General features: G+C 34.2%; 1 protein-coding gene and 1 long non-coding RNA gene across 2 annotated transcripts in view; both read left to right on the plus strand.

The window, feature by feature from the left end:
- The first annotated feature begins 239 nt into the window (after window positions 1-239).
- Window positions 240-10,838, plus strand: LOC144972912 (uncharacterized). The gene is made up of 6 exons (XM_078914714.1): window positions 240-581; window positions 3,536-3,658; window positions 4,917-5,004; window positions 5,911-6,078; window positions 8,365-8,453; window positions 9,234-10,838. The coding sequence occupies exons 1-6, from the start codon at window positions 441-443 to the stop codon at window positions 9,291-9,293; spliced, it is 669 nt and encodes a 222-aa protein (XP_078770840.1). The 5' UTR covers window positions 240-440; the 3' UTR covers window positions 9,294-10,838.
- A 4,612-nt stretch (window positions 10,839-15,450) lies between these two features.
- LOC144972899 (uncharacterized) overlaps window positions 15,451-20,000 on the plus strand; it is a 25,566-nt gene continuing 21,016 nt past the window's right edge. Inside the window, exon 1 of the long non-coding RNA XR_013645446.1 lies at window positions 15,451-15,785. This is a non-coding gene — a long non-coding RNA (uncharacterized LOC144972899). The remainder of the gene's footprint in view (window positions 15,786-20,000) is intronic.

Genomic DNA, 20,000 nt, shown 5'->3' on the forward strand with positions numbered 1-20,000 from the left:
CCCAATAAAAATAATAACTAAAAAAAGGGTACACACACACATGCCCAGTTTAATTAGACCTCCCCTCCCCTCCCTCCCCCTCTAGTCTAGCCAGGCGAAACCGGCGGCCAGCCAAAGAGCGTGTTGCTAACACGCGCTAACAAATCACTAGGCAAGTGTGGTATGTGCCACACGAACGGCGAGTTGTCCCTTCTAGTCGTAGCTCCTCTTTCTAGGGAATGACCCCGTGACTAGTAATCACATGAGAGCCAAGGAGTCTCGGGTCAAGGTTTGTTTTGTAACGAACTGGGTTCACTCAAGCAAGGAAATACAACCAAATAAAAGCCTGTGTTTCTTGTCGGTGTGTCGGAGTTTTCACGAAGTTGTTCACGAAGTGAGAAGCATCTGACCACTTAATCAAAATTTCTTGCCTCTGATTTAGGAGTTTTAATTTGGTAACAATGAACCGATTTGCATTCGTTGGATTGATGCTTGCATCGATCGTTGTTGCGAGTGGTGAGCTTTGTACCCCAGATCAGTGGGAAGGCTATGAAGTCGCCATCGGTGGATATGTTCCCCACAGCCACCCTGGAATCATCATGGTATTTATATAATCATACAACAAACAGAACAATTAAGTAAGAAAAAAGAGGGGAGACCTTCCATAAGCTACTACATCCAAAGTATTCTTGTTCTATTAGGGGGTTTGGGAGGAGGGAAAGTTGTTTTTTTAAAGTCTCCCCCCTCCCAACCCCCTACTATCTAGAAGTTCTAGGGGTTGGGAGGGGGGAGACTTAAACCCCCCCCCCCCCCTCCCAAACCCCCTACTAGAACAAGAATACTTTGGATGTAGTAGCTTATGGAAGGTCTCCCAAAAAGAGAATATCTTGCTCAGAAACCGAACAAAGAAATAATCCTAGCTTGTGAACACACTCATACTATTCACTCATACTCATACTCATACTGTGTGGTTAGTTTTAAGTGATACATGTATTGTAACACGCTTGAGGTTTCGGCTTATAACAACTTATAACGCGAATGATGAGTTATTCATTATTGTCGTTATTATTATTTTTTATTTGTAAATTATTTTTTTAATGTTTTTTAAAAAAGTATTATTAATTAATTAATTAATAATACTGATTAATAATGATGATTATAATAATAATAATAATAATAATAATAATAATATAATAATATAATAATATATAATAATATATCTAGTAATAATAATGATATTGTTGATGATACTGATAATAATTATGATTATAATAATAATAATAATAATAATAATAATAATAATAATAATAATAATAATAATAATAATAATAAAATACAATGCAAGCTGTTTAATTGGAACAGCACCGTTGTACAGAAATTATTTCAATTTATCTGTGCTTCGAATTAACCGATTCCCCATTGGCCTTTCATAATTGGAACAACCTATCTTGACTACATATGTGTTTATTAATGATTATTATTTATGTAATTCTAACAATAGCAATACTTCCTTTCAGTTGTTTGTCTAAAATGTTATTCTCCGCTCTTAATGACATTTAATTAGATGAAAATGAGTGATCATGTCTAATTACCACACATTGTCAACACTCCTTTCACACAAAAAAGCCTGGGCTGGGTTCATGACCTCCTATAGTGGGCAGGGAGGTACTTGCTGTGCCTTCTCTCTCCCCGCATCTGTTATACAATTGCTTTCTGTCTTTGTCTTGGAATGAGATTACTTAGTTTTGTCCTGACCCTGGCCATAGTCCTTGGCTGGGAGGGTAACTGTCGAATGTATAGTTATAGTTTGAGAGATGATATTTTTTTTCTTGTAAATCATGTCTCTGTTGTGTACTGTTATTTTTCTATTTTTAACATATGATTTTTAAGCATTTGAGTTTGAGTGCATTCCTCTTAGTGGGAATTTATGCTGGTGCCTGGATGAGACTTTTAGGTGATCATGATCTTAAACTAAGTACTCTGATAGTGTGCTCTTGGAATCTACATCTGTAAGTCCTTTTAATTGTACATATATAGAATGTTTTTACTATCCAATTTTCTTCCTTTTTACTGGCGCTGATATAACCTAAATGTGTTGCAAGCACCATAAAACCATTAAAATAAAACAAAAAAACAAATAATTCTGTCACAAATGGTTCGAATTAAGTGTCTGTTTCAATAACAGCGACCTTCCAATTACCGGCTTCAATTATAATAATATTGATTAAGATACATTAATCCCTCCCATATTCAATGTGATTTATTTTTATTTTGCTTTTTATCTGTCCCCGCAGTTTTTCGCGGCCGCAAATTTCACCCTTGACCGCAAAAAGTCGCAAATTTTTATTTGGCCGCAATTTTCGTCGTTTTTAGGCTAAATTGATTTTTTGTTTAAAAAAAAACAACAAAAGCTATGAAAAATTGTGAAATGACGGCAACTTTCAATGCTAGCATCCAAAATTGGCACTATTTTTCATGAAAAGCAATTTCATTTTTAGCCACAAGTTGCACTTAGTTTTCATGATATGATTATGATTTTTCATGAATTTTTCCATTTTTTTCATTCAAAAACCCATTAGGCCTATATTGAAATATAAAGCAATAATAATAATGCTCAAAATTGGATAGTAAGTAGAGAATACAAATTTAATGTGCCCCCATTGGAAAATGGATTTTGTTTCTCTTTCCTTGTGAATAGTTATTTTTTTCCTCTCCTTAATTAGTTTTTCAAATATTTAATTTTTTATGTGATTGCTCACTTTGAACTCCCAAATTTTAAGAAGCTAAATAGTTAATAAAATATTTTGATTACTTCCTTACTATGGCTGTTATTATTATGAAATATTATTTCAAACCATTCAAAATGTAAATAAATTCATGTTGACATGTTGTGACTTTAATATTCTACAAAATGCCCTATTTGTGTCAATTTTTTACCGTACATGTTGTTTTAATTGTTTGATTTTTGTAAAAATAGCGGCAAATTTTTGGCAAGTTTTGCTATTGTGATGGCAAATTTTACCATTTTTTATGGCAAATTTTGGCGTTTGAAATGGCAAAAAACGGCGGGGACAGTTTTATGAACAGAACCAAATGTATTATGTTAATGATCATATACTTAAAACATCTATAAATTTTTTTTTCTCCACGCAGCAAAGATTAATCTTTTCAAGTTCTGATCAAAACATTGTCTTTAGAAATGAACCATGAAATAATACCATCATCTCATACTGAAGGGGGATAATCCCTGATCATACAACCAGTGCCTTGTTGAACCGCATTTTAGATACTTAACCAAAATAGTAGGGTGAAACATGTACAAATGATGAAGTGAGGACAACACGTTCAACTGTGGTAAAATAAAAAGTGGGTATACATGTGTTACTGTGGTCAAAAGACTAGCGAATTTCAGAAATGGTGCACCTAGATGAAATGGGCATTGTAAAAGCAGGCACTCTTTTGGAAACCGCTATACATGAATTGTCTAACATAAGTTGACATTTCTCTTTAGTCAATGATAAGTCAATGACATTTTATTTGCTTCATTATTCTCTAGGAACATAACAAGATTTCATACGATGCCAAAAACATGAGGAAGGCAAGCTTCATCTCCTATGTAAATAATGACTATGAAAACAAGTTCCAAATGATTATTCGATATGGTGACGACAATGATGATGTAAGATATAACCTTTATAACATTCAGTTATTTATTTGTAAAATTTTATATATATATATATATATATATATATATATATATGGAGTGAATTTGTAATATTTATCATGATATTGGAGTCAGTCTACATCGATGTTTCAAGCCTTACAGCCATCGTCAGGACTGTGTGTTACTTGGGTTTGAGTTGTTGTTTGTTGTTGATTGAAATCAACGACAACAAAAAAAACCCAACTCAAACCCATGTGACACACAGTCCTGACGATGGCTGTAAGGGCCTGAAACATCAATGTAGACTGACTTCCAACATCATGGTAAATATTACAATAATATATATATATATATATATATATATATATATATATATATATATATATATATATATATATATATATAAATATATTATATAAGAGAGAGAGAGAGAAGAGAGAGAGAGAGAGAGAAGAGAGGAGAGAGAGAGAGAGAGAGAGAGAGAGAGAGAGAGAGAGAGAGAGAGAGAGTCCCCCATTTCTTGCTTTTGCAATTTTTAGGTTTTAGGAAGTAGATGGTGTTGTTGTTGTTGCTTTGTTCTTTTTATGGTTAGTGAGTGAAGAATTTAATGGTGTGTAGCCATTTTGCAGTTTGGGTACCCAATGTGGTTTTAGAAGAGTTTCAGGCCAATGCTGATATATATTTTATCAGTTGATATCAGTGTCCAAAGATTAGTGGAGTATGAAGTGGACCAATTTATATTACAAAATTAAGTAAAACTGTTGGACAAGAGAAAAGCTTGGAAGTTATTTTTTTTTTAATAATTTATTTTCTTCCTTTTTATTTAATTAAAATTTTGTGAGGTCAAGCAGATTTAATTAAGAGAATATGATGAAAGTTACTTTATGGTACTCATTACTGTGATTTTGTCACTTCCTTTCATTTATATCTCTTATAAAAACAAAATATTTTATTTAGGATCAATTGGATAAATCATTCCAAATCTTTTCAATCAAGCTGTGTACATTTCCAACCAAAAGAGTAGACATTATCATTGTGTAGAAAAAGCTCTGTCTCAGACAGATAGTTCCGACTATACTGCTGTTTGATTAAATGGAGTTCAAGTCGTCTCACCATAAATTTAATGATAAATTATCCTTACACTTGAGTATCATGTGATGTTCAAAGAAAAATATTGATGAATAGAATTAATAAAAATGAATTTACTCAAAAGGTTAAGTTTCATTTATTGAATCTTCAATAAATTTTTCGTTTCATCTCTTCAAATTATCAGAGTGGCAAACTGTATGTTGTCGATCTTAAAAAGAACAAATGTTGGACCAAGAAATTAGATAAGCCTTTCAAGAAATGCTGCTTACCAGGTAAGTTTATTGTCCATGTCATGAAATGATCAGGAATCCATACCAATATCTAGACATTCTCTATTCGTTCTAGGATAGGCTTGCATATTTCTATTTTTTTTTTCACGGATGCAAAATAGTAGGCTATTGCCAACTGGCATTTTTGCACTGTTTCAGCTGAATGGCGGGTAATTGGGTTTACATAGGGCGTGCGTTTAGTCTCAAGTCTACAGGGTTTTGAAAAATATTCTGACATACAGGTTTTTGTTTTTCGAAGCTTAACAGCTTGTTATTTTTCTTCTCAAATTTATGAATAAGGGTAATATTACTAATGGACTCTTCCGTACCACAAATATCATGGGGTTCTTGGTGCTCTACATCAACAGAAATAACTTTTGAACACAGACAATGCTTAATGATGTAATGAGAAAAAAAAACCAGACATTAAACTCTGAAAGCTACTTAAACCATTTTGTAAGACAAGTATACCCTAATCCAGAAATATGTCCTGTCTTCATGAGTTGTTTGTGTTATCATTTTGTCGCTTCATTTTAAATTTCTTTATTACTTTAATCTTTTTCATCTTAAAATTGTAAAGTGCAGCCATCATTTTTTTTTCTGGAGATCGATATGCATTTTTGACTTGGAATGACTTAATTGCAGCTAATCACATTAATAAAATATTAATTCAATGGAAATTGCACCACATACAACAACTTGTTTGTTTTTCTCTTTCTTTGTTTCGGTTTGGTTTTTCGGTTGTTGTTTTTGGTTTTTGTTTGTTTGTTGTTTTTTTTTTGTAATTTTTTGTTGTTGTTGTTTTGTTTTGAACTCATGAGTTTACATTGAATAATAAAAACAACTTCCATTTCTATCTTTTAATAATGATACTGTTCAATTTCTCCCCACCCTTTTTAAATAATTCAGATGATGTCAAAAAACACTCTACATACCATATTGGTCTAGCAAAGGGTGGTCTCGAGGTGACTGGTTATTTCCTCAAAAAAGGAGAAATGGATGTCTACGTTTCTGTTGCTAGTGCTGGTACCAGCATCATTCCAATTACTGAGAATGTTCACGGGAGGTTCAAGTCAAGTGAGTAATTTGTTAACTATATAGATTATTGCTTAGTGACTAACATTATATAACAAACACAAGGGAAAGCTTAAAATGGGAAAAGTAAAGATATTAATGTAAACCAGTTGTATCTACACATTATTGAAACATTTAACATGATAATCTGCTCCATTAGTTGTTAAATGGTGGGCTCCATCTACACTATATAGATTGATTGATAGAACCTATTATGTTTGTATATATATATATATATATATATTATATATGTACTCCCCTGCATCAGACATTTGCACCCTCTGTTTGGGAGAAAAATTATATATCATCCCTGAACCAAACATGACAACACTTAATAAAAGAAACGAACTTACATTTTCATGCACACAGAGAGAGAGAGAGAGAGAGAGAGAGAGAGAGAGAGAGAGAGAGAGAGAGAGAGAGAGAGAGAGAGAGAGAGAGAGAGAGAGAGAGAGAGAGAGAGAGAGAGAGAGAGAGAGAGAGAGTTTGTATGATTTTCTTATGCTTTGTTGACACCATATCTATCTATTTATCTATCTATCTATCTATCTATCTATCTATCTCCAGCTCTCCTCTTTCTTATACTAATGGAATAAGAAGGCCAATTGCCACTGACTCAGAAGTAGTAAAAGTTCCCCAAAGAATTGTCTCTCCAATTATTCCAACAATTGTTCCTGTCCATATTTCCTCAACGATTTATCTTCTCAAATGCAAGAATTGAAAGTGAGTGAGGTCTTCTTATCACCCATGGAGGGCGGAGAGATAATTATTGCTATGTTTTGTGTCTTCTATCCCCTTATATCAGTTGTCCCTTTCCATGTTGCTCTCTGTTTTTGTAGTAGATTGAGATTCAAATCAAGTTCAACGTCTTTATCTGCAAAAGGCAGCAGCTTCTAATGGTGCTCACACTACTATCCATCAGTGCAGATTGCGATTTTTACCATTATTGTGTCATTGAGACGAAAAATGAATGTTTAATAGTTGATCAAATTTGTTGTTATTGGTAATATCTAGGATTTCTGGCAGTTGCGTTCCATTCCTTAATGTTCTTTGGAAGAAACTGTTTTTATATGTGTTGGAATTGTGAACTTACTGCTGTGATAATTTCTTCTGAATGTACAGGGTTGTTTTGTAAAATATTGTGGTAGAGTTACTAGTGTTTTGTTGGAATATGCTGTTCTGTGGAGAATTTGGAGGCATTTTTCTTTCTGCCTATTCTGATGTGTTTTCCACTGCAACATAATTGCTTGCTCTTTTTATTTCTTGATCCTGGTAGGAATCCTTGGCGTAAGGGAAACGGTCAAATGTATAGAAGTAGAAGTAGAAGGTATATTGGTTTGAGAGACGATATTTTTTCCCTTGTAAAGCACCTCTCTATTATGAATGTTTCATTTGTATTCCATTGTTTTGAATGCATTGTATTTTATAAACATTTGAGTTTATCCCTCATATTAGAATTCTCTGCTTATTCCTAGATGGGACTTTTTAGTAATGTCAAAATAAGCGTACTGGTGGATTGCTCACGGAATGTTCCCTCTTTGAACGAATCACATTTGTCTTGCTTTTTTATTTTTTTTTTTGGTGCTTTTAACTGTATACCGTTTCCTCCATATCATATTTCTTTTTAATGGCGCTGAAATGACCTAATACTGGGTGGGGTCCTTTGACCTCCAATTGTGGCAGGAGGTCACTTGCTGTGTCTTCTATCCCCTATATGCTTTCTGAGTTGCTCTCTGCCTTTGTCTTGGAATCGGATTGCTTGGTTTTATCCTGATCCTATCCGGAGTCCTTAGCTGAGAGGGAAACTGTCAAATGTATAGTATTTGTTTTGTGAGATGTTTTTTTTTTTAACTTGTAAATCATCTCTCTGTTATGTATTGTTAGTTATGTTTTCTTTTTGGATATATTATGTAAACCATTGAATGTATTCACCTTGGTGGGATTCTGTGCTGGTGTCTGGATAAGACTTGGTGATCTCAAACTAAATACACTGATAGTCTTCTTGGTATCTACATCTGTTCTCTATTTAAACCATTACTTTATCTTTTTTTATTGGGTACCTTTACTTGTAATCCTATAATTTTTCCACTATCCTATATTCTCCCTTTTTACTGGCGCTGAAATGACCTAAATGTGTCACAGATGCCGTAAAACCCTTAAAAACAAACAAACAAAAGAAATGATTCAATAGTGTCCCAAGTGCCGTAAAAGACCAAATTTAAAAAATGAAATAAAAACAAAAAGAAAAAAATTCCCCCAAAAAACAAATTCTTTATTGTTTATTCTCAGCTTCATTCATTCAAGGAGTAGAAATGATTGATATCACTCCAGGCATCAAGAATGAAACTGTCTTTGACATTCCAGCACAATGCAAGGAGGTAATTGATTTGTTATCTGTGGCCATGGTTCACATTCTTCCATTTTTCCCCTTTTATTATAAAAACAATTCTTGCCAAGTGCCTTTGGTTGATTTGGAATTTTGATTTCTGAAAATGTTTTGAATTTACGAAGATTTTCATAACTTCATCAGTCAATCACAAAATGCTCTCAACCAGATTCATCTATCCACAGCCACCCAATTACTGCTGGCTGGGCGGAGGGGTACCCCCGACCCCCTATATTAAAAGAAACATGACTGCATCAGGTCAAACACTGGCACTTTGCTTTTCAATTGAGTGATCTATCAACTGAGTATCAATAGTAATAGTTGTCTGAATTTCATTTATATGAAGAGGAAAAATGTACTTTTCCTATGCATCACTTAAGTTTCTCGGTAAATGTAATGCCAGGTTTAACAAGACTATTCCTCTTTAAAGTTTGTCTTCCATAGGAGTATACGTGAAATAGTCGTTGATATTCCTTGCTTATGACGGGGGGGGGGGGGGGGGGGGGGGGGGGGGGGGGGGGGAATCCTACTGTCTGAATAATCTTTCGAACCCATAGCTAGCTTTAGGTCATAGCTTAATCTCTTTGTTATCATTCATGTTATATTCCTTGGTAGATTTAGTCTAAAAATACAATTGCATGTTTCTATATTTCTTTCTTTCTTTTTTTATTTATTAAAAAAAATTTTTTTGTAGTTGTAAATAACCCAAAATAACAATGTGATTTAAAAAAAAAATCATTCTCTTCCCTTCTCTCTCTCGTCTATTCAACAGGAAGTGGATATGTCGGTCACTGAGTACTTGATGCGTGATCATTTCACCCTGGCATTCTAAATTTACACCAGTTTCTCAACCAGCTGTTTCTAATTCAATGTCTTAATATGTTGATCATGTGAAGTATGGAATTTAAAGGCTTCTATTACTTTGGGAGTTGAATAAACATTCGTGTAAACTAAAATCAGCAAGATTTAAAAAAAATTAAGTTATGAAAAATTAAAAAGAAAAAGTAAGTTATGAAAATTAAAGGGGAAAAATCTCCTGATCATAAAATCTGTTCGATCTAACGTCTACCATTTGACTTAAAGGTGCAAAATAAAACCAACAAAAGACAACTCCTTTGGTATCCTTCATAAGGAGAAGCTCAACTCACAATATTCGGAACATTATTTTTATACAGCACATCTCCTAAATCATTCCGTTTTGATATTATAACCTCTCCATGGATCCCCCCCCCCCCCATCTCTCTCTCTCTCTCTCTGTCTCGCTCTCCCTCTCTCTCTCTCTCTGTCTCGCTCGCTCTGTCTCGCTCTCCCTCTCTCTCTCTCTCGCTCGCTCTGTCTCGCTCTCCCTGTCTCGCTCTCCTCTCTCTCTCTCTCTCTCTCTCTCTCTCTCTCTCTCTCTCTCTCTCTCTCTCTCTCTCTCTCTCTCTCTCTCTCTCTCTCTCTCTCAATGTTGTTCGTATATTTATTGTTGGTATGTGCCTTCCTTATAACAATGAGTAACTTCTATCTATTTGTCGTATCTACCTACCTATCTCTTTATCTATCTTTCTATCTTTCTTTGTGTATTGTAGCTGCAATCTTTTTCAAATATATAAATGCTGTTTTTCCCCTCCAGTATTTCATTAAATGAAACGAGTTTTAAAATATATACAGAAACGGATATATGATTGTAATGGTTTATTAAAGAATCTCTTGAAAATTTCTATCTATGTATCTATCTTTCTGTTTATTATTCACAGGCAGCTGTGGTCTGCTTCAAACACGTTAATGCTGGTGGGTTTTTTTTTTCAGTATTCATTGACTAAAAATTATAAAAGGGAACAGAAAGTCGTGATACATGGATGCTTTATTAAAGAATCTCTTAGCTTATATTTATACATTATATTCTAGGTTTCTTTTTGTCTCTTCCAATTATTTGTTAGACTTATGTATATTAATCAAACATATTATGCATGCCTATCAACCAAAATTGTTGATTTCGTTCTGTGTTAATAGTTCTGGATTTATTAGATTACAGACCATTTATATTTCAGCTTTAATTTAAAGACATAAGAGATATACAAATATAGCTTTTATTTCATCTGTTTTCAACGTGTAAGAGAACCTTGTATTTGTATTGTTTGTTTCATTTAATTTTCTTGAGGTAAAATACTCAATGTTGGATCTGATTTTTCTTTTCCAATCATCAACATTTTGTATCAGAAATGTCTCATTTCAAAAGAAAAGATAATTTCGGTTAACGTGCAACAAGTGAAGTAAATGTTCTCGTTACATTTTAGAGGTATCGATTGTCTATAGTGTAGATATTTATACATGTGATACGTGTTAGCTTGCACTATTTGTTGATCTTTTAATAAAAAAAATGAGAGAGAAAAAACTCGAACTTGTTCTACTTTTTATTCCCTGCCTCGTCATATCCTCACATCTTTTGACCTCCCATGGTGGGCAGGAGGTCACATTCTGTAACTTCTATTTCCCTTTATCTGTTTTCCAAGTTGCATTCTGTCTTTGTCTTCGGAAGGGACTACTTAGTTTGTCCTAGCCCTGGTCTGAGTCCTTGACTGGGAGAGAAACAGTCAAATGTATAATTATATTTATGGGAGATTTTTTCCTCTTGTAAATCATCTCTATTTTATGTATTGTTAGATTTTTTGTTTTAAATATATAATGATTTGTAAACATTTGAGTATAATCCGCGTAATGGGGACATGTGCTCGTGTCTGTATGAGACTTTTAGTGATCTCAAACTTAGTACACTGATAGTCTAATCTACATTGGAATCTACATCTGTTCCCTATTTGAACCTTTCCCCTTTGTCTTTTCCTCGTGTGCTTTAAATTGTGAATGCATAACTTTTTGACTGTCCCATTCTCTTCCTTTTTATCTACTGGCACTGAAATGACAAATGTGTCGCAAGTGCCGTTAAATCCTTAAAAAACACAAAAAAAGAAACATCTCCCTATATTTGGATGGAGTCGCTCCAGATGTTCAGTCAGCAATAGCATTGCTACTTTCGAATCCTACAAACATGCCAAGGAGAGAGCATGTAACAAAACTATTGCTACTTTAGGCATCTTAGTCGAATCTTGCAAGTCATTAACAGGCCAGATCCTCGTATGAAAGAAATGGTAAACACCATTCTACAGGTGCTCAACATTAACATTCTTCATTTTCTGATGATGGAACCGAGTTAACACTGGTGGAGACATTCAATTTGTTAGATGATGGTATAATTTTGTGGGTGGTGTCTTTTGACCCTCGATGGTAATGGTGGTCTCTTTTGCAGTCTTCTATCCCATTTTCCAGGCTGCTTTCTATCTTTGCCTTTGAATCCAATTACTTGTTTTCTCCAGGACCTGGCTGGAGTCCTTGGCTGAGGGGGAAACACTCAAATATTTTGATTGTAAATCATCTCTCTGTTCTGCACTGTTTTAGTTTGTGTACACTGGGTGGGGTTCCTGACCTCCCATCGTGGGCAGGGAGGTACTTGTTGTGTCTTCTATCCACCTATATCTGTTTTCCAACTTGCTTTCTGTCTTTGTCTTGGAATGAGATTACTTGGTTTTGTCCAGGCCCTGGCTGGATACTCTAGCTGGGAGGGAGACAGTCAAATGTATAGTTAGAGTTTTGGGAGATGATATTTTTTTCCTTGTAAACCATCTCTCTGTTATGTCCTGTATAATGTTTTGTTTATATGTTATATATGATTTGTAAACATTTGAGTGTATTCCTCTTAGTGGAGATCTGTGCTCGTGTCTGGGTGAGACATTTAGGTGATCTCAAACTAAGTACTTTGATAGTGTGCTCTTGGAATCTACATCTGTTTCCTATTTGAACCAATTCCCCTTTACTTACCTTTTCTTGAGTGCTTTAATTGTAATTTTAGAACTTTTTTACTATCCATTTTTCTTCCTTTTTACTGGCGCTGATATGACTTTAATGTGTTGCAAGCGCTGTAAAACCCTTAAAACCTAAAGTTTGTGTACATTTGAGTGTATCTTTGATGTAACCCCTGCATGTGTCTGGATGGTTTTATGTAATAGGGTTACGAATACCTGATTGTTAGTCTGGTTGGGTGTTTGTTGAATTTTAAATCATGTTTCGTAGCTCGCAAATCCCTGGGTGCCAGTATGTCTGTGTGTTGATTGTTAACTTTTAACCAGGTTTCTTAGATCTCAAATACCTGGGTAGCAGTCTGTTTGAGGGTTCTTTCATCATTTGTAACTCCCACATTTCCGGTTGTCATTCTGTATAATAGTGGGATTTGAACCAGGGACCGTAGCATTGTACTGTGTGTTTGATGGAATGTCTGTTTGTGATTCTAAGCAAGATTGCATTCACTCAAGTGTATCGTGTTACAGTTACATGGCGTCCGGTTGTATGAAAGTGTGAACTAACACTCCCTTTCTCTCTCTCTCTCTCTCTCTCTCTCTCTCTCTCTCTCTCTCTCTCTCTCTCTCTCTCTCTCTCTCTCTCACTCATTTTTTCTCTCCCTATCTATCTATATATATCTATCTATATCTATCTATTTATCTATTTATCTATCCATCTATCTATCTATTTACCTATTCATATATCTATCTCTATCTGATTGTTGGGTTATGCACTAGTTGATTTATTTTTGTGTTGTAGAAGAGATAATATAAGATATTAGCGAATACATGCACTATATATATATTCATTTTTGATTTTTTGAAATCTTTTGATTTGTATTGTCTCAAATGTATGACAGTATTGTTAATCTAAATACTGGAATTACTGAATAATCAATTTTGTTTATGAGTATTGATTGTTCGCATGAAATTGTGAATGTGTTCAATGTATTTGATTTATGTCATGAGCATTGTTAATATGAATATTAATCGATGGAGATTGTATATTAATATTTGATGCTGGAATTACCTTGCTGATTATTCGTCTGAGCTCGCTCTCTCTCTCTCTCTCTCTCTCTCTCTCTCTCTCTCTCTCTCGCTCTCTCTCTCTCTCGCTATCTCTCTCTCTCTCTCTCTCTCTCTCTCTCTCTCTCTCTCTCTCTCTCTCTCTCTCATTTATTTCTTCATCTACCTATCTGTCCTTCCCTCTTCCTGTCTCTCTGACTCATACCTACTCTTCCTAAAACTGTTTGGTTCTGATGTTATCTTCTTTGTGGTACATCCCTGTGCGCTCATTGGTGAGAAATGTATTGAATTTGAATATTCATGCGTGGTAGACGCTAACGGTATATCCGTCTTTTATGTATTTGTATATTTGTGAGTAGAATGTGTTTATCATTTCCCCTCACTCCCCATCTCGCCCCTTTGTAAGTTGCAGCGATTGGTGGAGAGCGAAGTTACCTTATTTGGACATAGCCATCCCGTTTGGGTGGAAAGCTTGATTTTTATAGAATTTTATGTGGTTAAAGTTAGCAACTCTTTCAACATTTCCTTATATGGAAACTAAAATTCCACCAGGGCTTTCCGCCCACGTACCTTTTAGGCCTTTATAAAGAGCAGCAGTTCTTTGCAACTTCACTCTTGCTTTTACTTTATTAAACGATATATTATTTTAGTGTAACTTAAGTTACTTTGCTTATTTTATTCCTTAGTTTATCTCTGTGTTTTTAATTCCTCTTTTTCCAAGGTGAGTTGCTGCCAGAATATTTCTTATACTAAATTTATAATGTTAAGATTTTAGAGATCATTAATGATGATAATAATAATAATAATAATATAATAATAATAATAATAATAATAATAATAATAATAATATAATAATAATAATAATAATAATAATAATAAATAAGTAATAATAATATTAAGACTGGAATTATGGTATATATGATGATTTGGATATTTGATGTTTTTGTCTTACATGCTATTGATAATGATAACGTTGTGAGTACGTTGGTTAGTCTTATCTTGAAAGGTATGGTGTTGCCGCTGGATGGTAACCATGTCCTTGTTTCTGGGGCGATATATGTTTTACGGGAGATAATTACATTGAATTGTCTTTATGGGGATGGGGGAGAAACGTTGGTTGTTTTGGGGCGGCTCGGGGCCGTATATTTGATGCGTAAAAGACGTATCTGACATAACCTTCGTTGGCTCTCTGGCTTCATCATGTAATCAGGCCTGACTCGTAATTACGTGGGAGATCGCTGATGACGTCGTCTCTAATACGACAGAAGTCATGTTAAACCGCTGACATACGGTGTATGCCAGCCATGTACTCACAAGTTACTCATTGACTCTGGAGGTGTAATTGATGATTAAAGGACAATATCAGAGTGAGTTACATATTGGTGACTCACGTTGTGGTCTTTAATAAAGTTAGTTTTAGCGTTAGGTTTATGCTGACTTTTTTATGAAATGATATTCTGGTATCATAATATGATTATATTGGATAATACTAAATGCTTATATTGGTGAACATATGTTGTTATGTTGTTATTGTCATAATGATTTGGATATAGGATATTGTTCGTTATCATTGTTGTTTATCATTATATACATTTATACATCTTTTGTATTGATGGTATTGGTAATAATCATTGTAATTGTTGGTGATGAGTAATGAGAGAGGAATGTTGGTTGTTCTGGGGCGGCTCGGGGCCGTATATATTTGATGCGTATTTAGACGCATCTGACATAACCTTTGTTTGCTCTCTGGTCTCATCAGATGATGATGATGATGATGATGATGATGATGATGATGATGATGATGTGATGATGATGATGATGATGTGTGGGTGATGAGTGACGACGACGATGATGTTGTGACGCGGACAGCGTCGATGGTGACGACGACAGTTGTGTATAAGTAATAGTAATAATTTATAATGTTGTGAGATCGTGATCGCTGTCGCGTGACGAATGATTGCTACCTATAGTGTGTGTGTGACTGTGTAGCGCATGTAGTATGTAGTGTAATTGGTTGTCGTTATTGTTGTTAATCGTCATTGCATGTTGATCATTGTTTGATCAAAAATTGACTCTTGCTTTTACTTTATTAAACGATATATTATTTTAGTGTAACTTAAGTTACTTTGCTTATTTTATTCCTTAGTTTATTTCTGTGTTTTTAATTCCTCTTTTTCCAAGAGTCAACAATCCATCTGGGAATCGGGACGTGGCTTGATCGAATACCCCTAGACAGATAGAGGCCACGTTTACTTAGTACCTTCAACTACAAGTCCTCCTCCTGCTCTCTCGAAGTTTCCGCTTCCAAAAACTTTATAACATCTTTAATTTCTTCAATTGATGATTTTGCGCCAACATCCTGTGCATAACATATATACACCCATTAAGTGAAGTGAATACAAAATTTCCATCCCTACTACATTTAGGTAATCTTACTCTTAATCTTTGTATTACTTTTAAAAAAATATATAATCGTTATTCTAGAATTCTTGGATTATACCATTTATTTCCTTTTTTACTAGCGCGAATTTAACCTCAAAGCTGGCACTCAAGACCATGTCACTGCACCACAGCAGCACTTGAAGTCCAATGATTCGGAATCACAGTTAGCCTGTCGCAGCCTGATCTATATTATGAGAGAAAACGCTTCGAAATGGCCATTCAGTGGAGTTAGATTTTGATAATAATTCTGTTTAAGACATTGTCTTTTGACCTCCCATGGTGGGCAGGAGGTCACCGTGTTTTCTATATCCCTATATATTTTATATTTTTCATGTTATGATAGTTATATTTTATGTTTTGCACATGTAATAATTTGAATGCGTTCCACTTAGTGAGATTCTGTGCTGGTGTCTGAATGAGAAGTCTGTGATCTCAAACTAAGTACATGGATAGTGTGCTCTTGGAATTTACTTTTGTTCCCAATTCGAACAATTCCTCTTGGTCTTACTTTTGCTTAAGTGCTTTTACTTGTGTAATTCTTATCTTATAGTCTTATTTTTTGACTAGCGCTGATATAACTGAAATGTCTCGCAAACGCAAAAAAAAAAAAACCTTTAAAAACAAAACAAGACATCAACAACAAAAAATTAAGTAGAATGCCCCAACCACTAAAGTCTAGGAGAGTCAATTGTTATCTTTTTCTTTCATTGGTTTGATGTCACCGAAATATTTAAAACAATAACAAACAAACAAATAAAAAAATAAATTTAAAAAAGAACAAACTAACACAAAACAAATGTAGAGTGTAAATTATGCTGTATGTCAAAAGGCTTTTTTTTCAAGCATATCAAGCCTTTAAAAAGCAAGTTAAAGATCGCTCTCTAAGTCAAGCCCACAATTGGATTCAATAGTCTGATATCACGTCGCCCAGCAACGGCGGCCATCGTGGTTCGAAACAAAGAAAATCTGTGCTTTTTATTCTTCATGCTGGCTAGAACTTTTCATATGTCTTGTGATCAGAATATGTAAAAGTCAAAACATGATCAGATTTATAATGTTTTTTCCCCTCTGGATACGCTTTTATGCTCGTCTGATAAATATTTCATAAGGGCGTCCTCCATTGTTCCGATAGTTTAGACCCAGTTACTAAGTTACAATGCGTCATTACGAGGGAAGTGACGTTACGACTGTTGAAGCGTATTAACACCAATCAGAGAAATCCACCGGTTTCTAATAAAAGGTTTATTCCTAAATTTTCTGATGAAATTTTACCTAGCACACGCTGATTCCCTAGTATCTACAAATTTGGTATAGAAGTAGAAGATGGGAGGAAAGCATTAGTAGTTATTAATTCGAAAGATGAGGATTTCTGCCCATGATAAGCTATCACGTGGAGTAAAATCAGAATAGATAAATGACAAATATAAAATTAAATTACCACAGAATTGAGTGGAAACGTTATCGACGTGACGTGGAATTGTCCTTTTGATTTCACGGACAATTCGTATGAGTATCCCATGCCGTCCAATCTAGAATTTGTAGAATATACTGATCTTGTCAAACTTTTTTAGCATTTTATTTAACGTGTTGGTGATTGGAAAAACGAACCCCTAACTGACCAATTTCACCGTAATAATGTCTTATTTAGAATTTGTAATCTGGCCTGTTAGGAGGAATGAAACTTTGTTAATACTTCTTATTTAAACAGCGATTATAGATTTTAATAACCATCATTTTTATTTTACTCACCCTGAAAGGAACCTAAGGTGTCGCTAACGCCATAAAATCCCTAAAGACAATACAAACAGCAAATCATTTGTAGAGTGATGTTATGTGTGGAAAGCGCCTCGCCCTGGGACATAACGCCCGTGTCGACATTTTAATTTTGGTTTATATATTTATTATTATCATCATCATCATCATCATCATCATCATCATCACCGTCGTCGTCGTCGTCCTCGTCGTCATCATCATCATCCACCACCACCACCATTATCATCATCATTATTATTCTTATTACTACTACAACTACTACAACTACTACAACTACTACTACTACTACTACTACTACTACTACTACTACTACTACTACTACTACTACTACTATTACTACTACTACAACTACTACTACTACACAACAACACAACAACACACAACTACTACTACTACTACTACTACTACTACTACTACTACTACTACTACTACTACTTCTACTACGACTACTACTACTATACTATTATTATTATCATCATCATCATCATCATCATCATCATCATCATAACAAGGATAGCTGTCCGTTCAATGAACGTGATGACAGTCAATCAACTCAAGATTTATGCTTCAAGTGTTGAATAGAATTTAAACTCGTAAGATAATTCCACGGTGTTTTTATATGGGCACGGAGAGATATATTCTGCATTTAATATCTTGTATACTTCCCTCACTTGTTGTTGAATTCTTTTCCAATGTTAAGAACGGCAAATGGTTCATATATATTTTATGAAATGAATTGTATTCAAAATAACGAGAACCACTAATTGGTATCCATTCAATACAAGTAGCTCAAAGCGCTTTACAGGGGGTCCCTGGTCAACAGCAACATTTAACATGTAGGACGGGACATGCCGCCTAGTAGGCGATATTACAATTTTTCGGACATAGACACCGCTGTTAACGGCCAGGTACTCATTTTACACCTCAGTACGGTGAAAGAATGTGAGTAAAGAGCCTTTTCCGAGGCTCGAGCCCAGGATCTTCCGATCCGTAAGCGAGTGTCATACCACTAGACCACAAAGCCGCACATCTTCATGTCATTTGTAAACAGTGTTACTAAAAATCCAATTTGTCATATTTATAATACAAGCATAGCTGTTTGTTTAATGAATGGTGCCCGTTAAATGAACCTTATGATTAGTCAATCAACTCAAAACTTATGATTCAAGTGTTGAATAAATAAGTTGGAAGTCAATTCCTATTGTCTCAAAAGACAGTACATTTTTCTGAGGTTTTTTCCCCCTAGTATTTGGGCATTAAGATATAATTTCTACATTTAATATCTTATATTTTTCGCTCACTTACCATACCATTCTTTCCTGAGGTAAAGAAATGAAAATGGTTCATATAAACTTAGAGAAATTGACTGTATTTAAAATCATGGGAAGCACTACTAACTCCCAGCTTATTGTCATACTCACTAACCGGAAGGTTGTCATACCACCCACCTGCTAAAAATTATGGCGTTTGTTTTCGATGGGATTTGACGAAACTAATTTTATTTTTCAATAAAATCAACACGATGTCTGATCAATCTCATAATAAACGCAAACCATCTTCATGTCAATTGTAAACACCATGCAAAATTTGTAGACGATTGGTCCAGTTGTTTCGGAGCCTTAGTGTTACAAAAATCCCCCCCCCCCCCCCCCCAAATAATATGTAATACGAAGATTATTATTATTATTATTATTATTATTATTATTATTATTATTATTATTATTATTATTATTATTATTATTATATTATTATTATTATTATTATTATTATTATTATTATTATTAATATATTATTATTATTATTATTATTATTATTATTATTATTATTATTATTATTATTATTATTATTATTATTATTATTATTATTATTATTATTATTATTAGTCTTTGTCCGCGATATTGTTTGGAACAAACAAAATTAATGCAACGGATGCAAATTCGAACATAAATTAAAACTTGGGCATATGAAGTTCTAAATTGCAAAGCATTTAATATAATCACGATGTCTTTTAACCTAACAGCAAGGTGTCGTCCGGACTTCAATAGCGTTGTAATTATAAAACGTGACTGGATTATTTTTACTATACCTATAAACTATAAGTTGTCCGTTATGATAAAATACATAAACACACAAACACACACACAACATACGGACAAACACATACAACACACACACACACACACACACACACACACATACACACACATACATACATACACTTACAAATACAAAGGACAAACTTTGAAGAACTATTGATATTCTGTAATTATTATTTATTATACTATATTTTCAACATCTTAGCTGACAACGTCTTTACTGGCATATTGCCAACCCGGGCTATTGCTTGCTTTCTTTCAACGATAACAGTTAGGTTTGTTTTTCATTCTGACAAGAAAACATTTATTATCTACTTTATATTTCTATCA

This window comes from Berghia stephanieae, chromosome 5 (genome assembly GCF_034508935.2).
Source record: "Berghia stephanieae isolate SIO BIC M18660-M18661 chromosome 5, UCSD_Bste_1.3, whole genome shotgun sequence".
Classification (NCBI taxonomy): domain Eukaryota; kingdom Metazoa; phylum Mollusca; class Gastropoda; order Nudibranchia; family Aeolidiidae; genus Berghia; species Berghia stephanieae.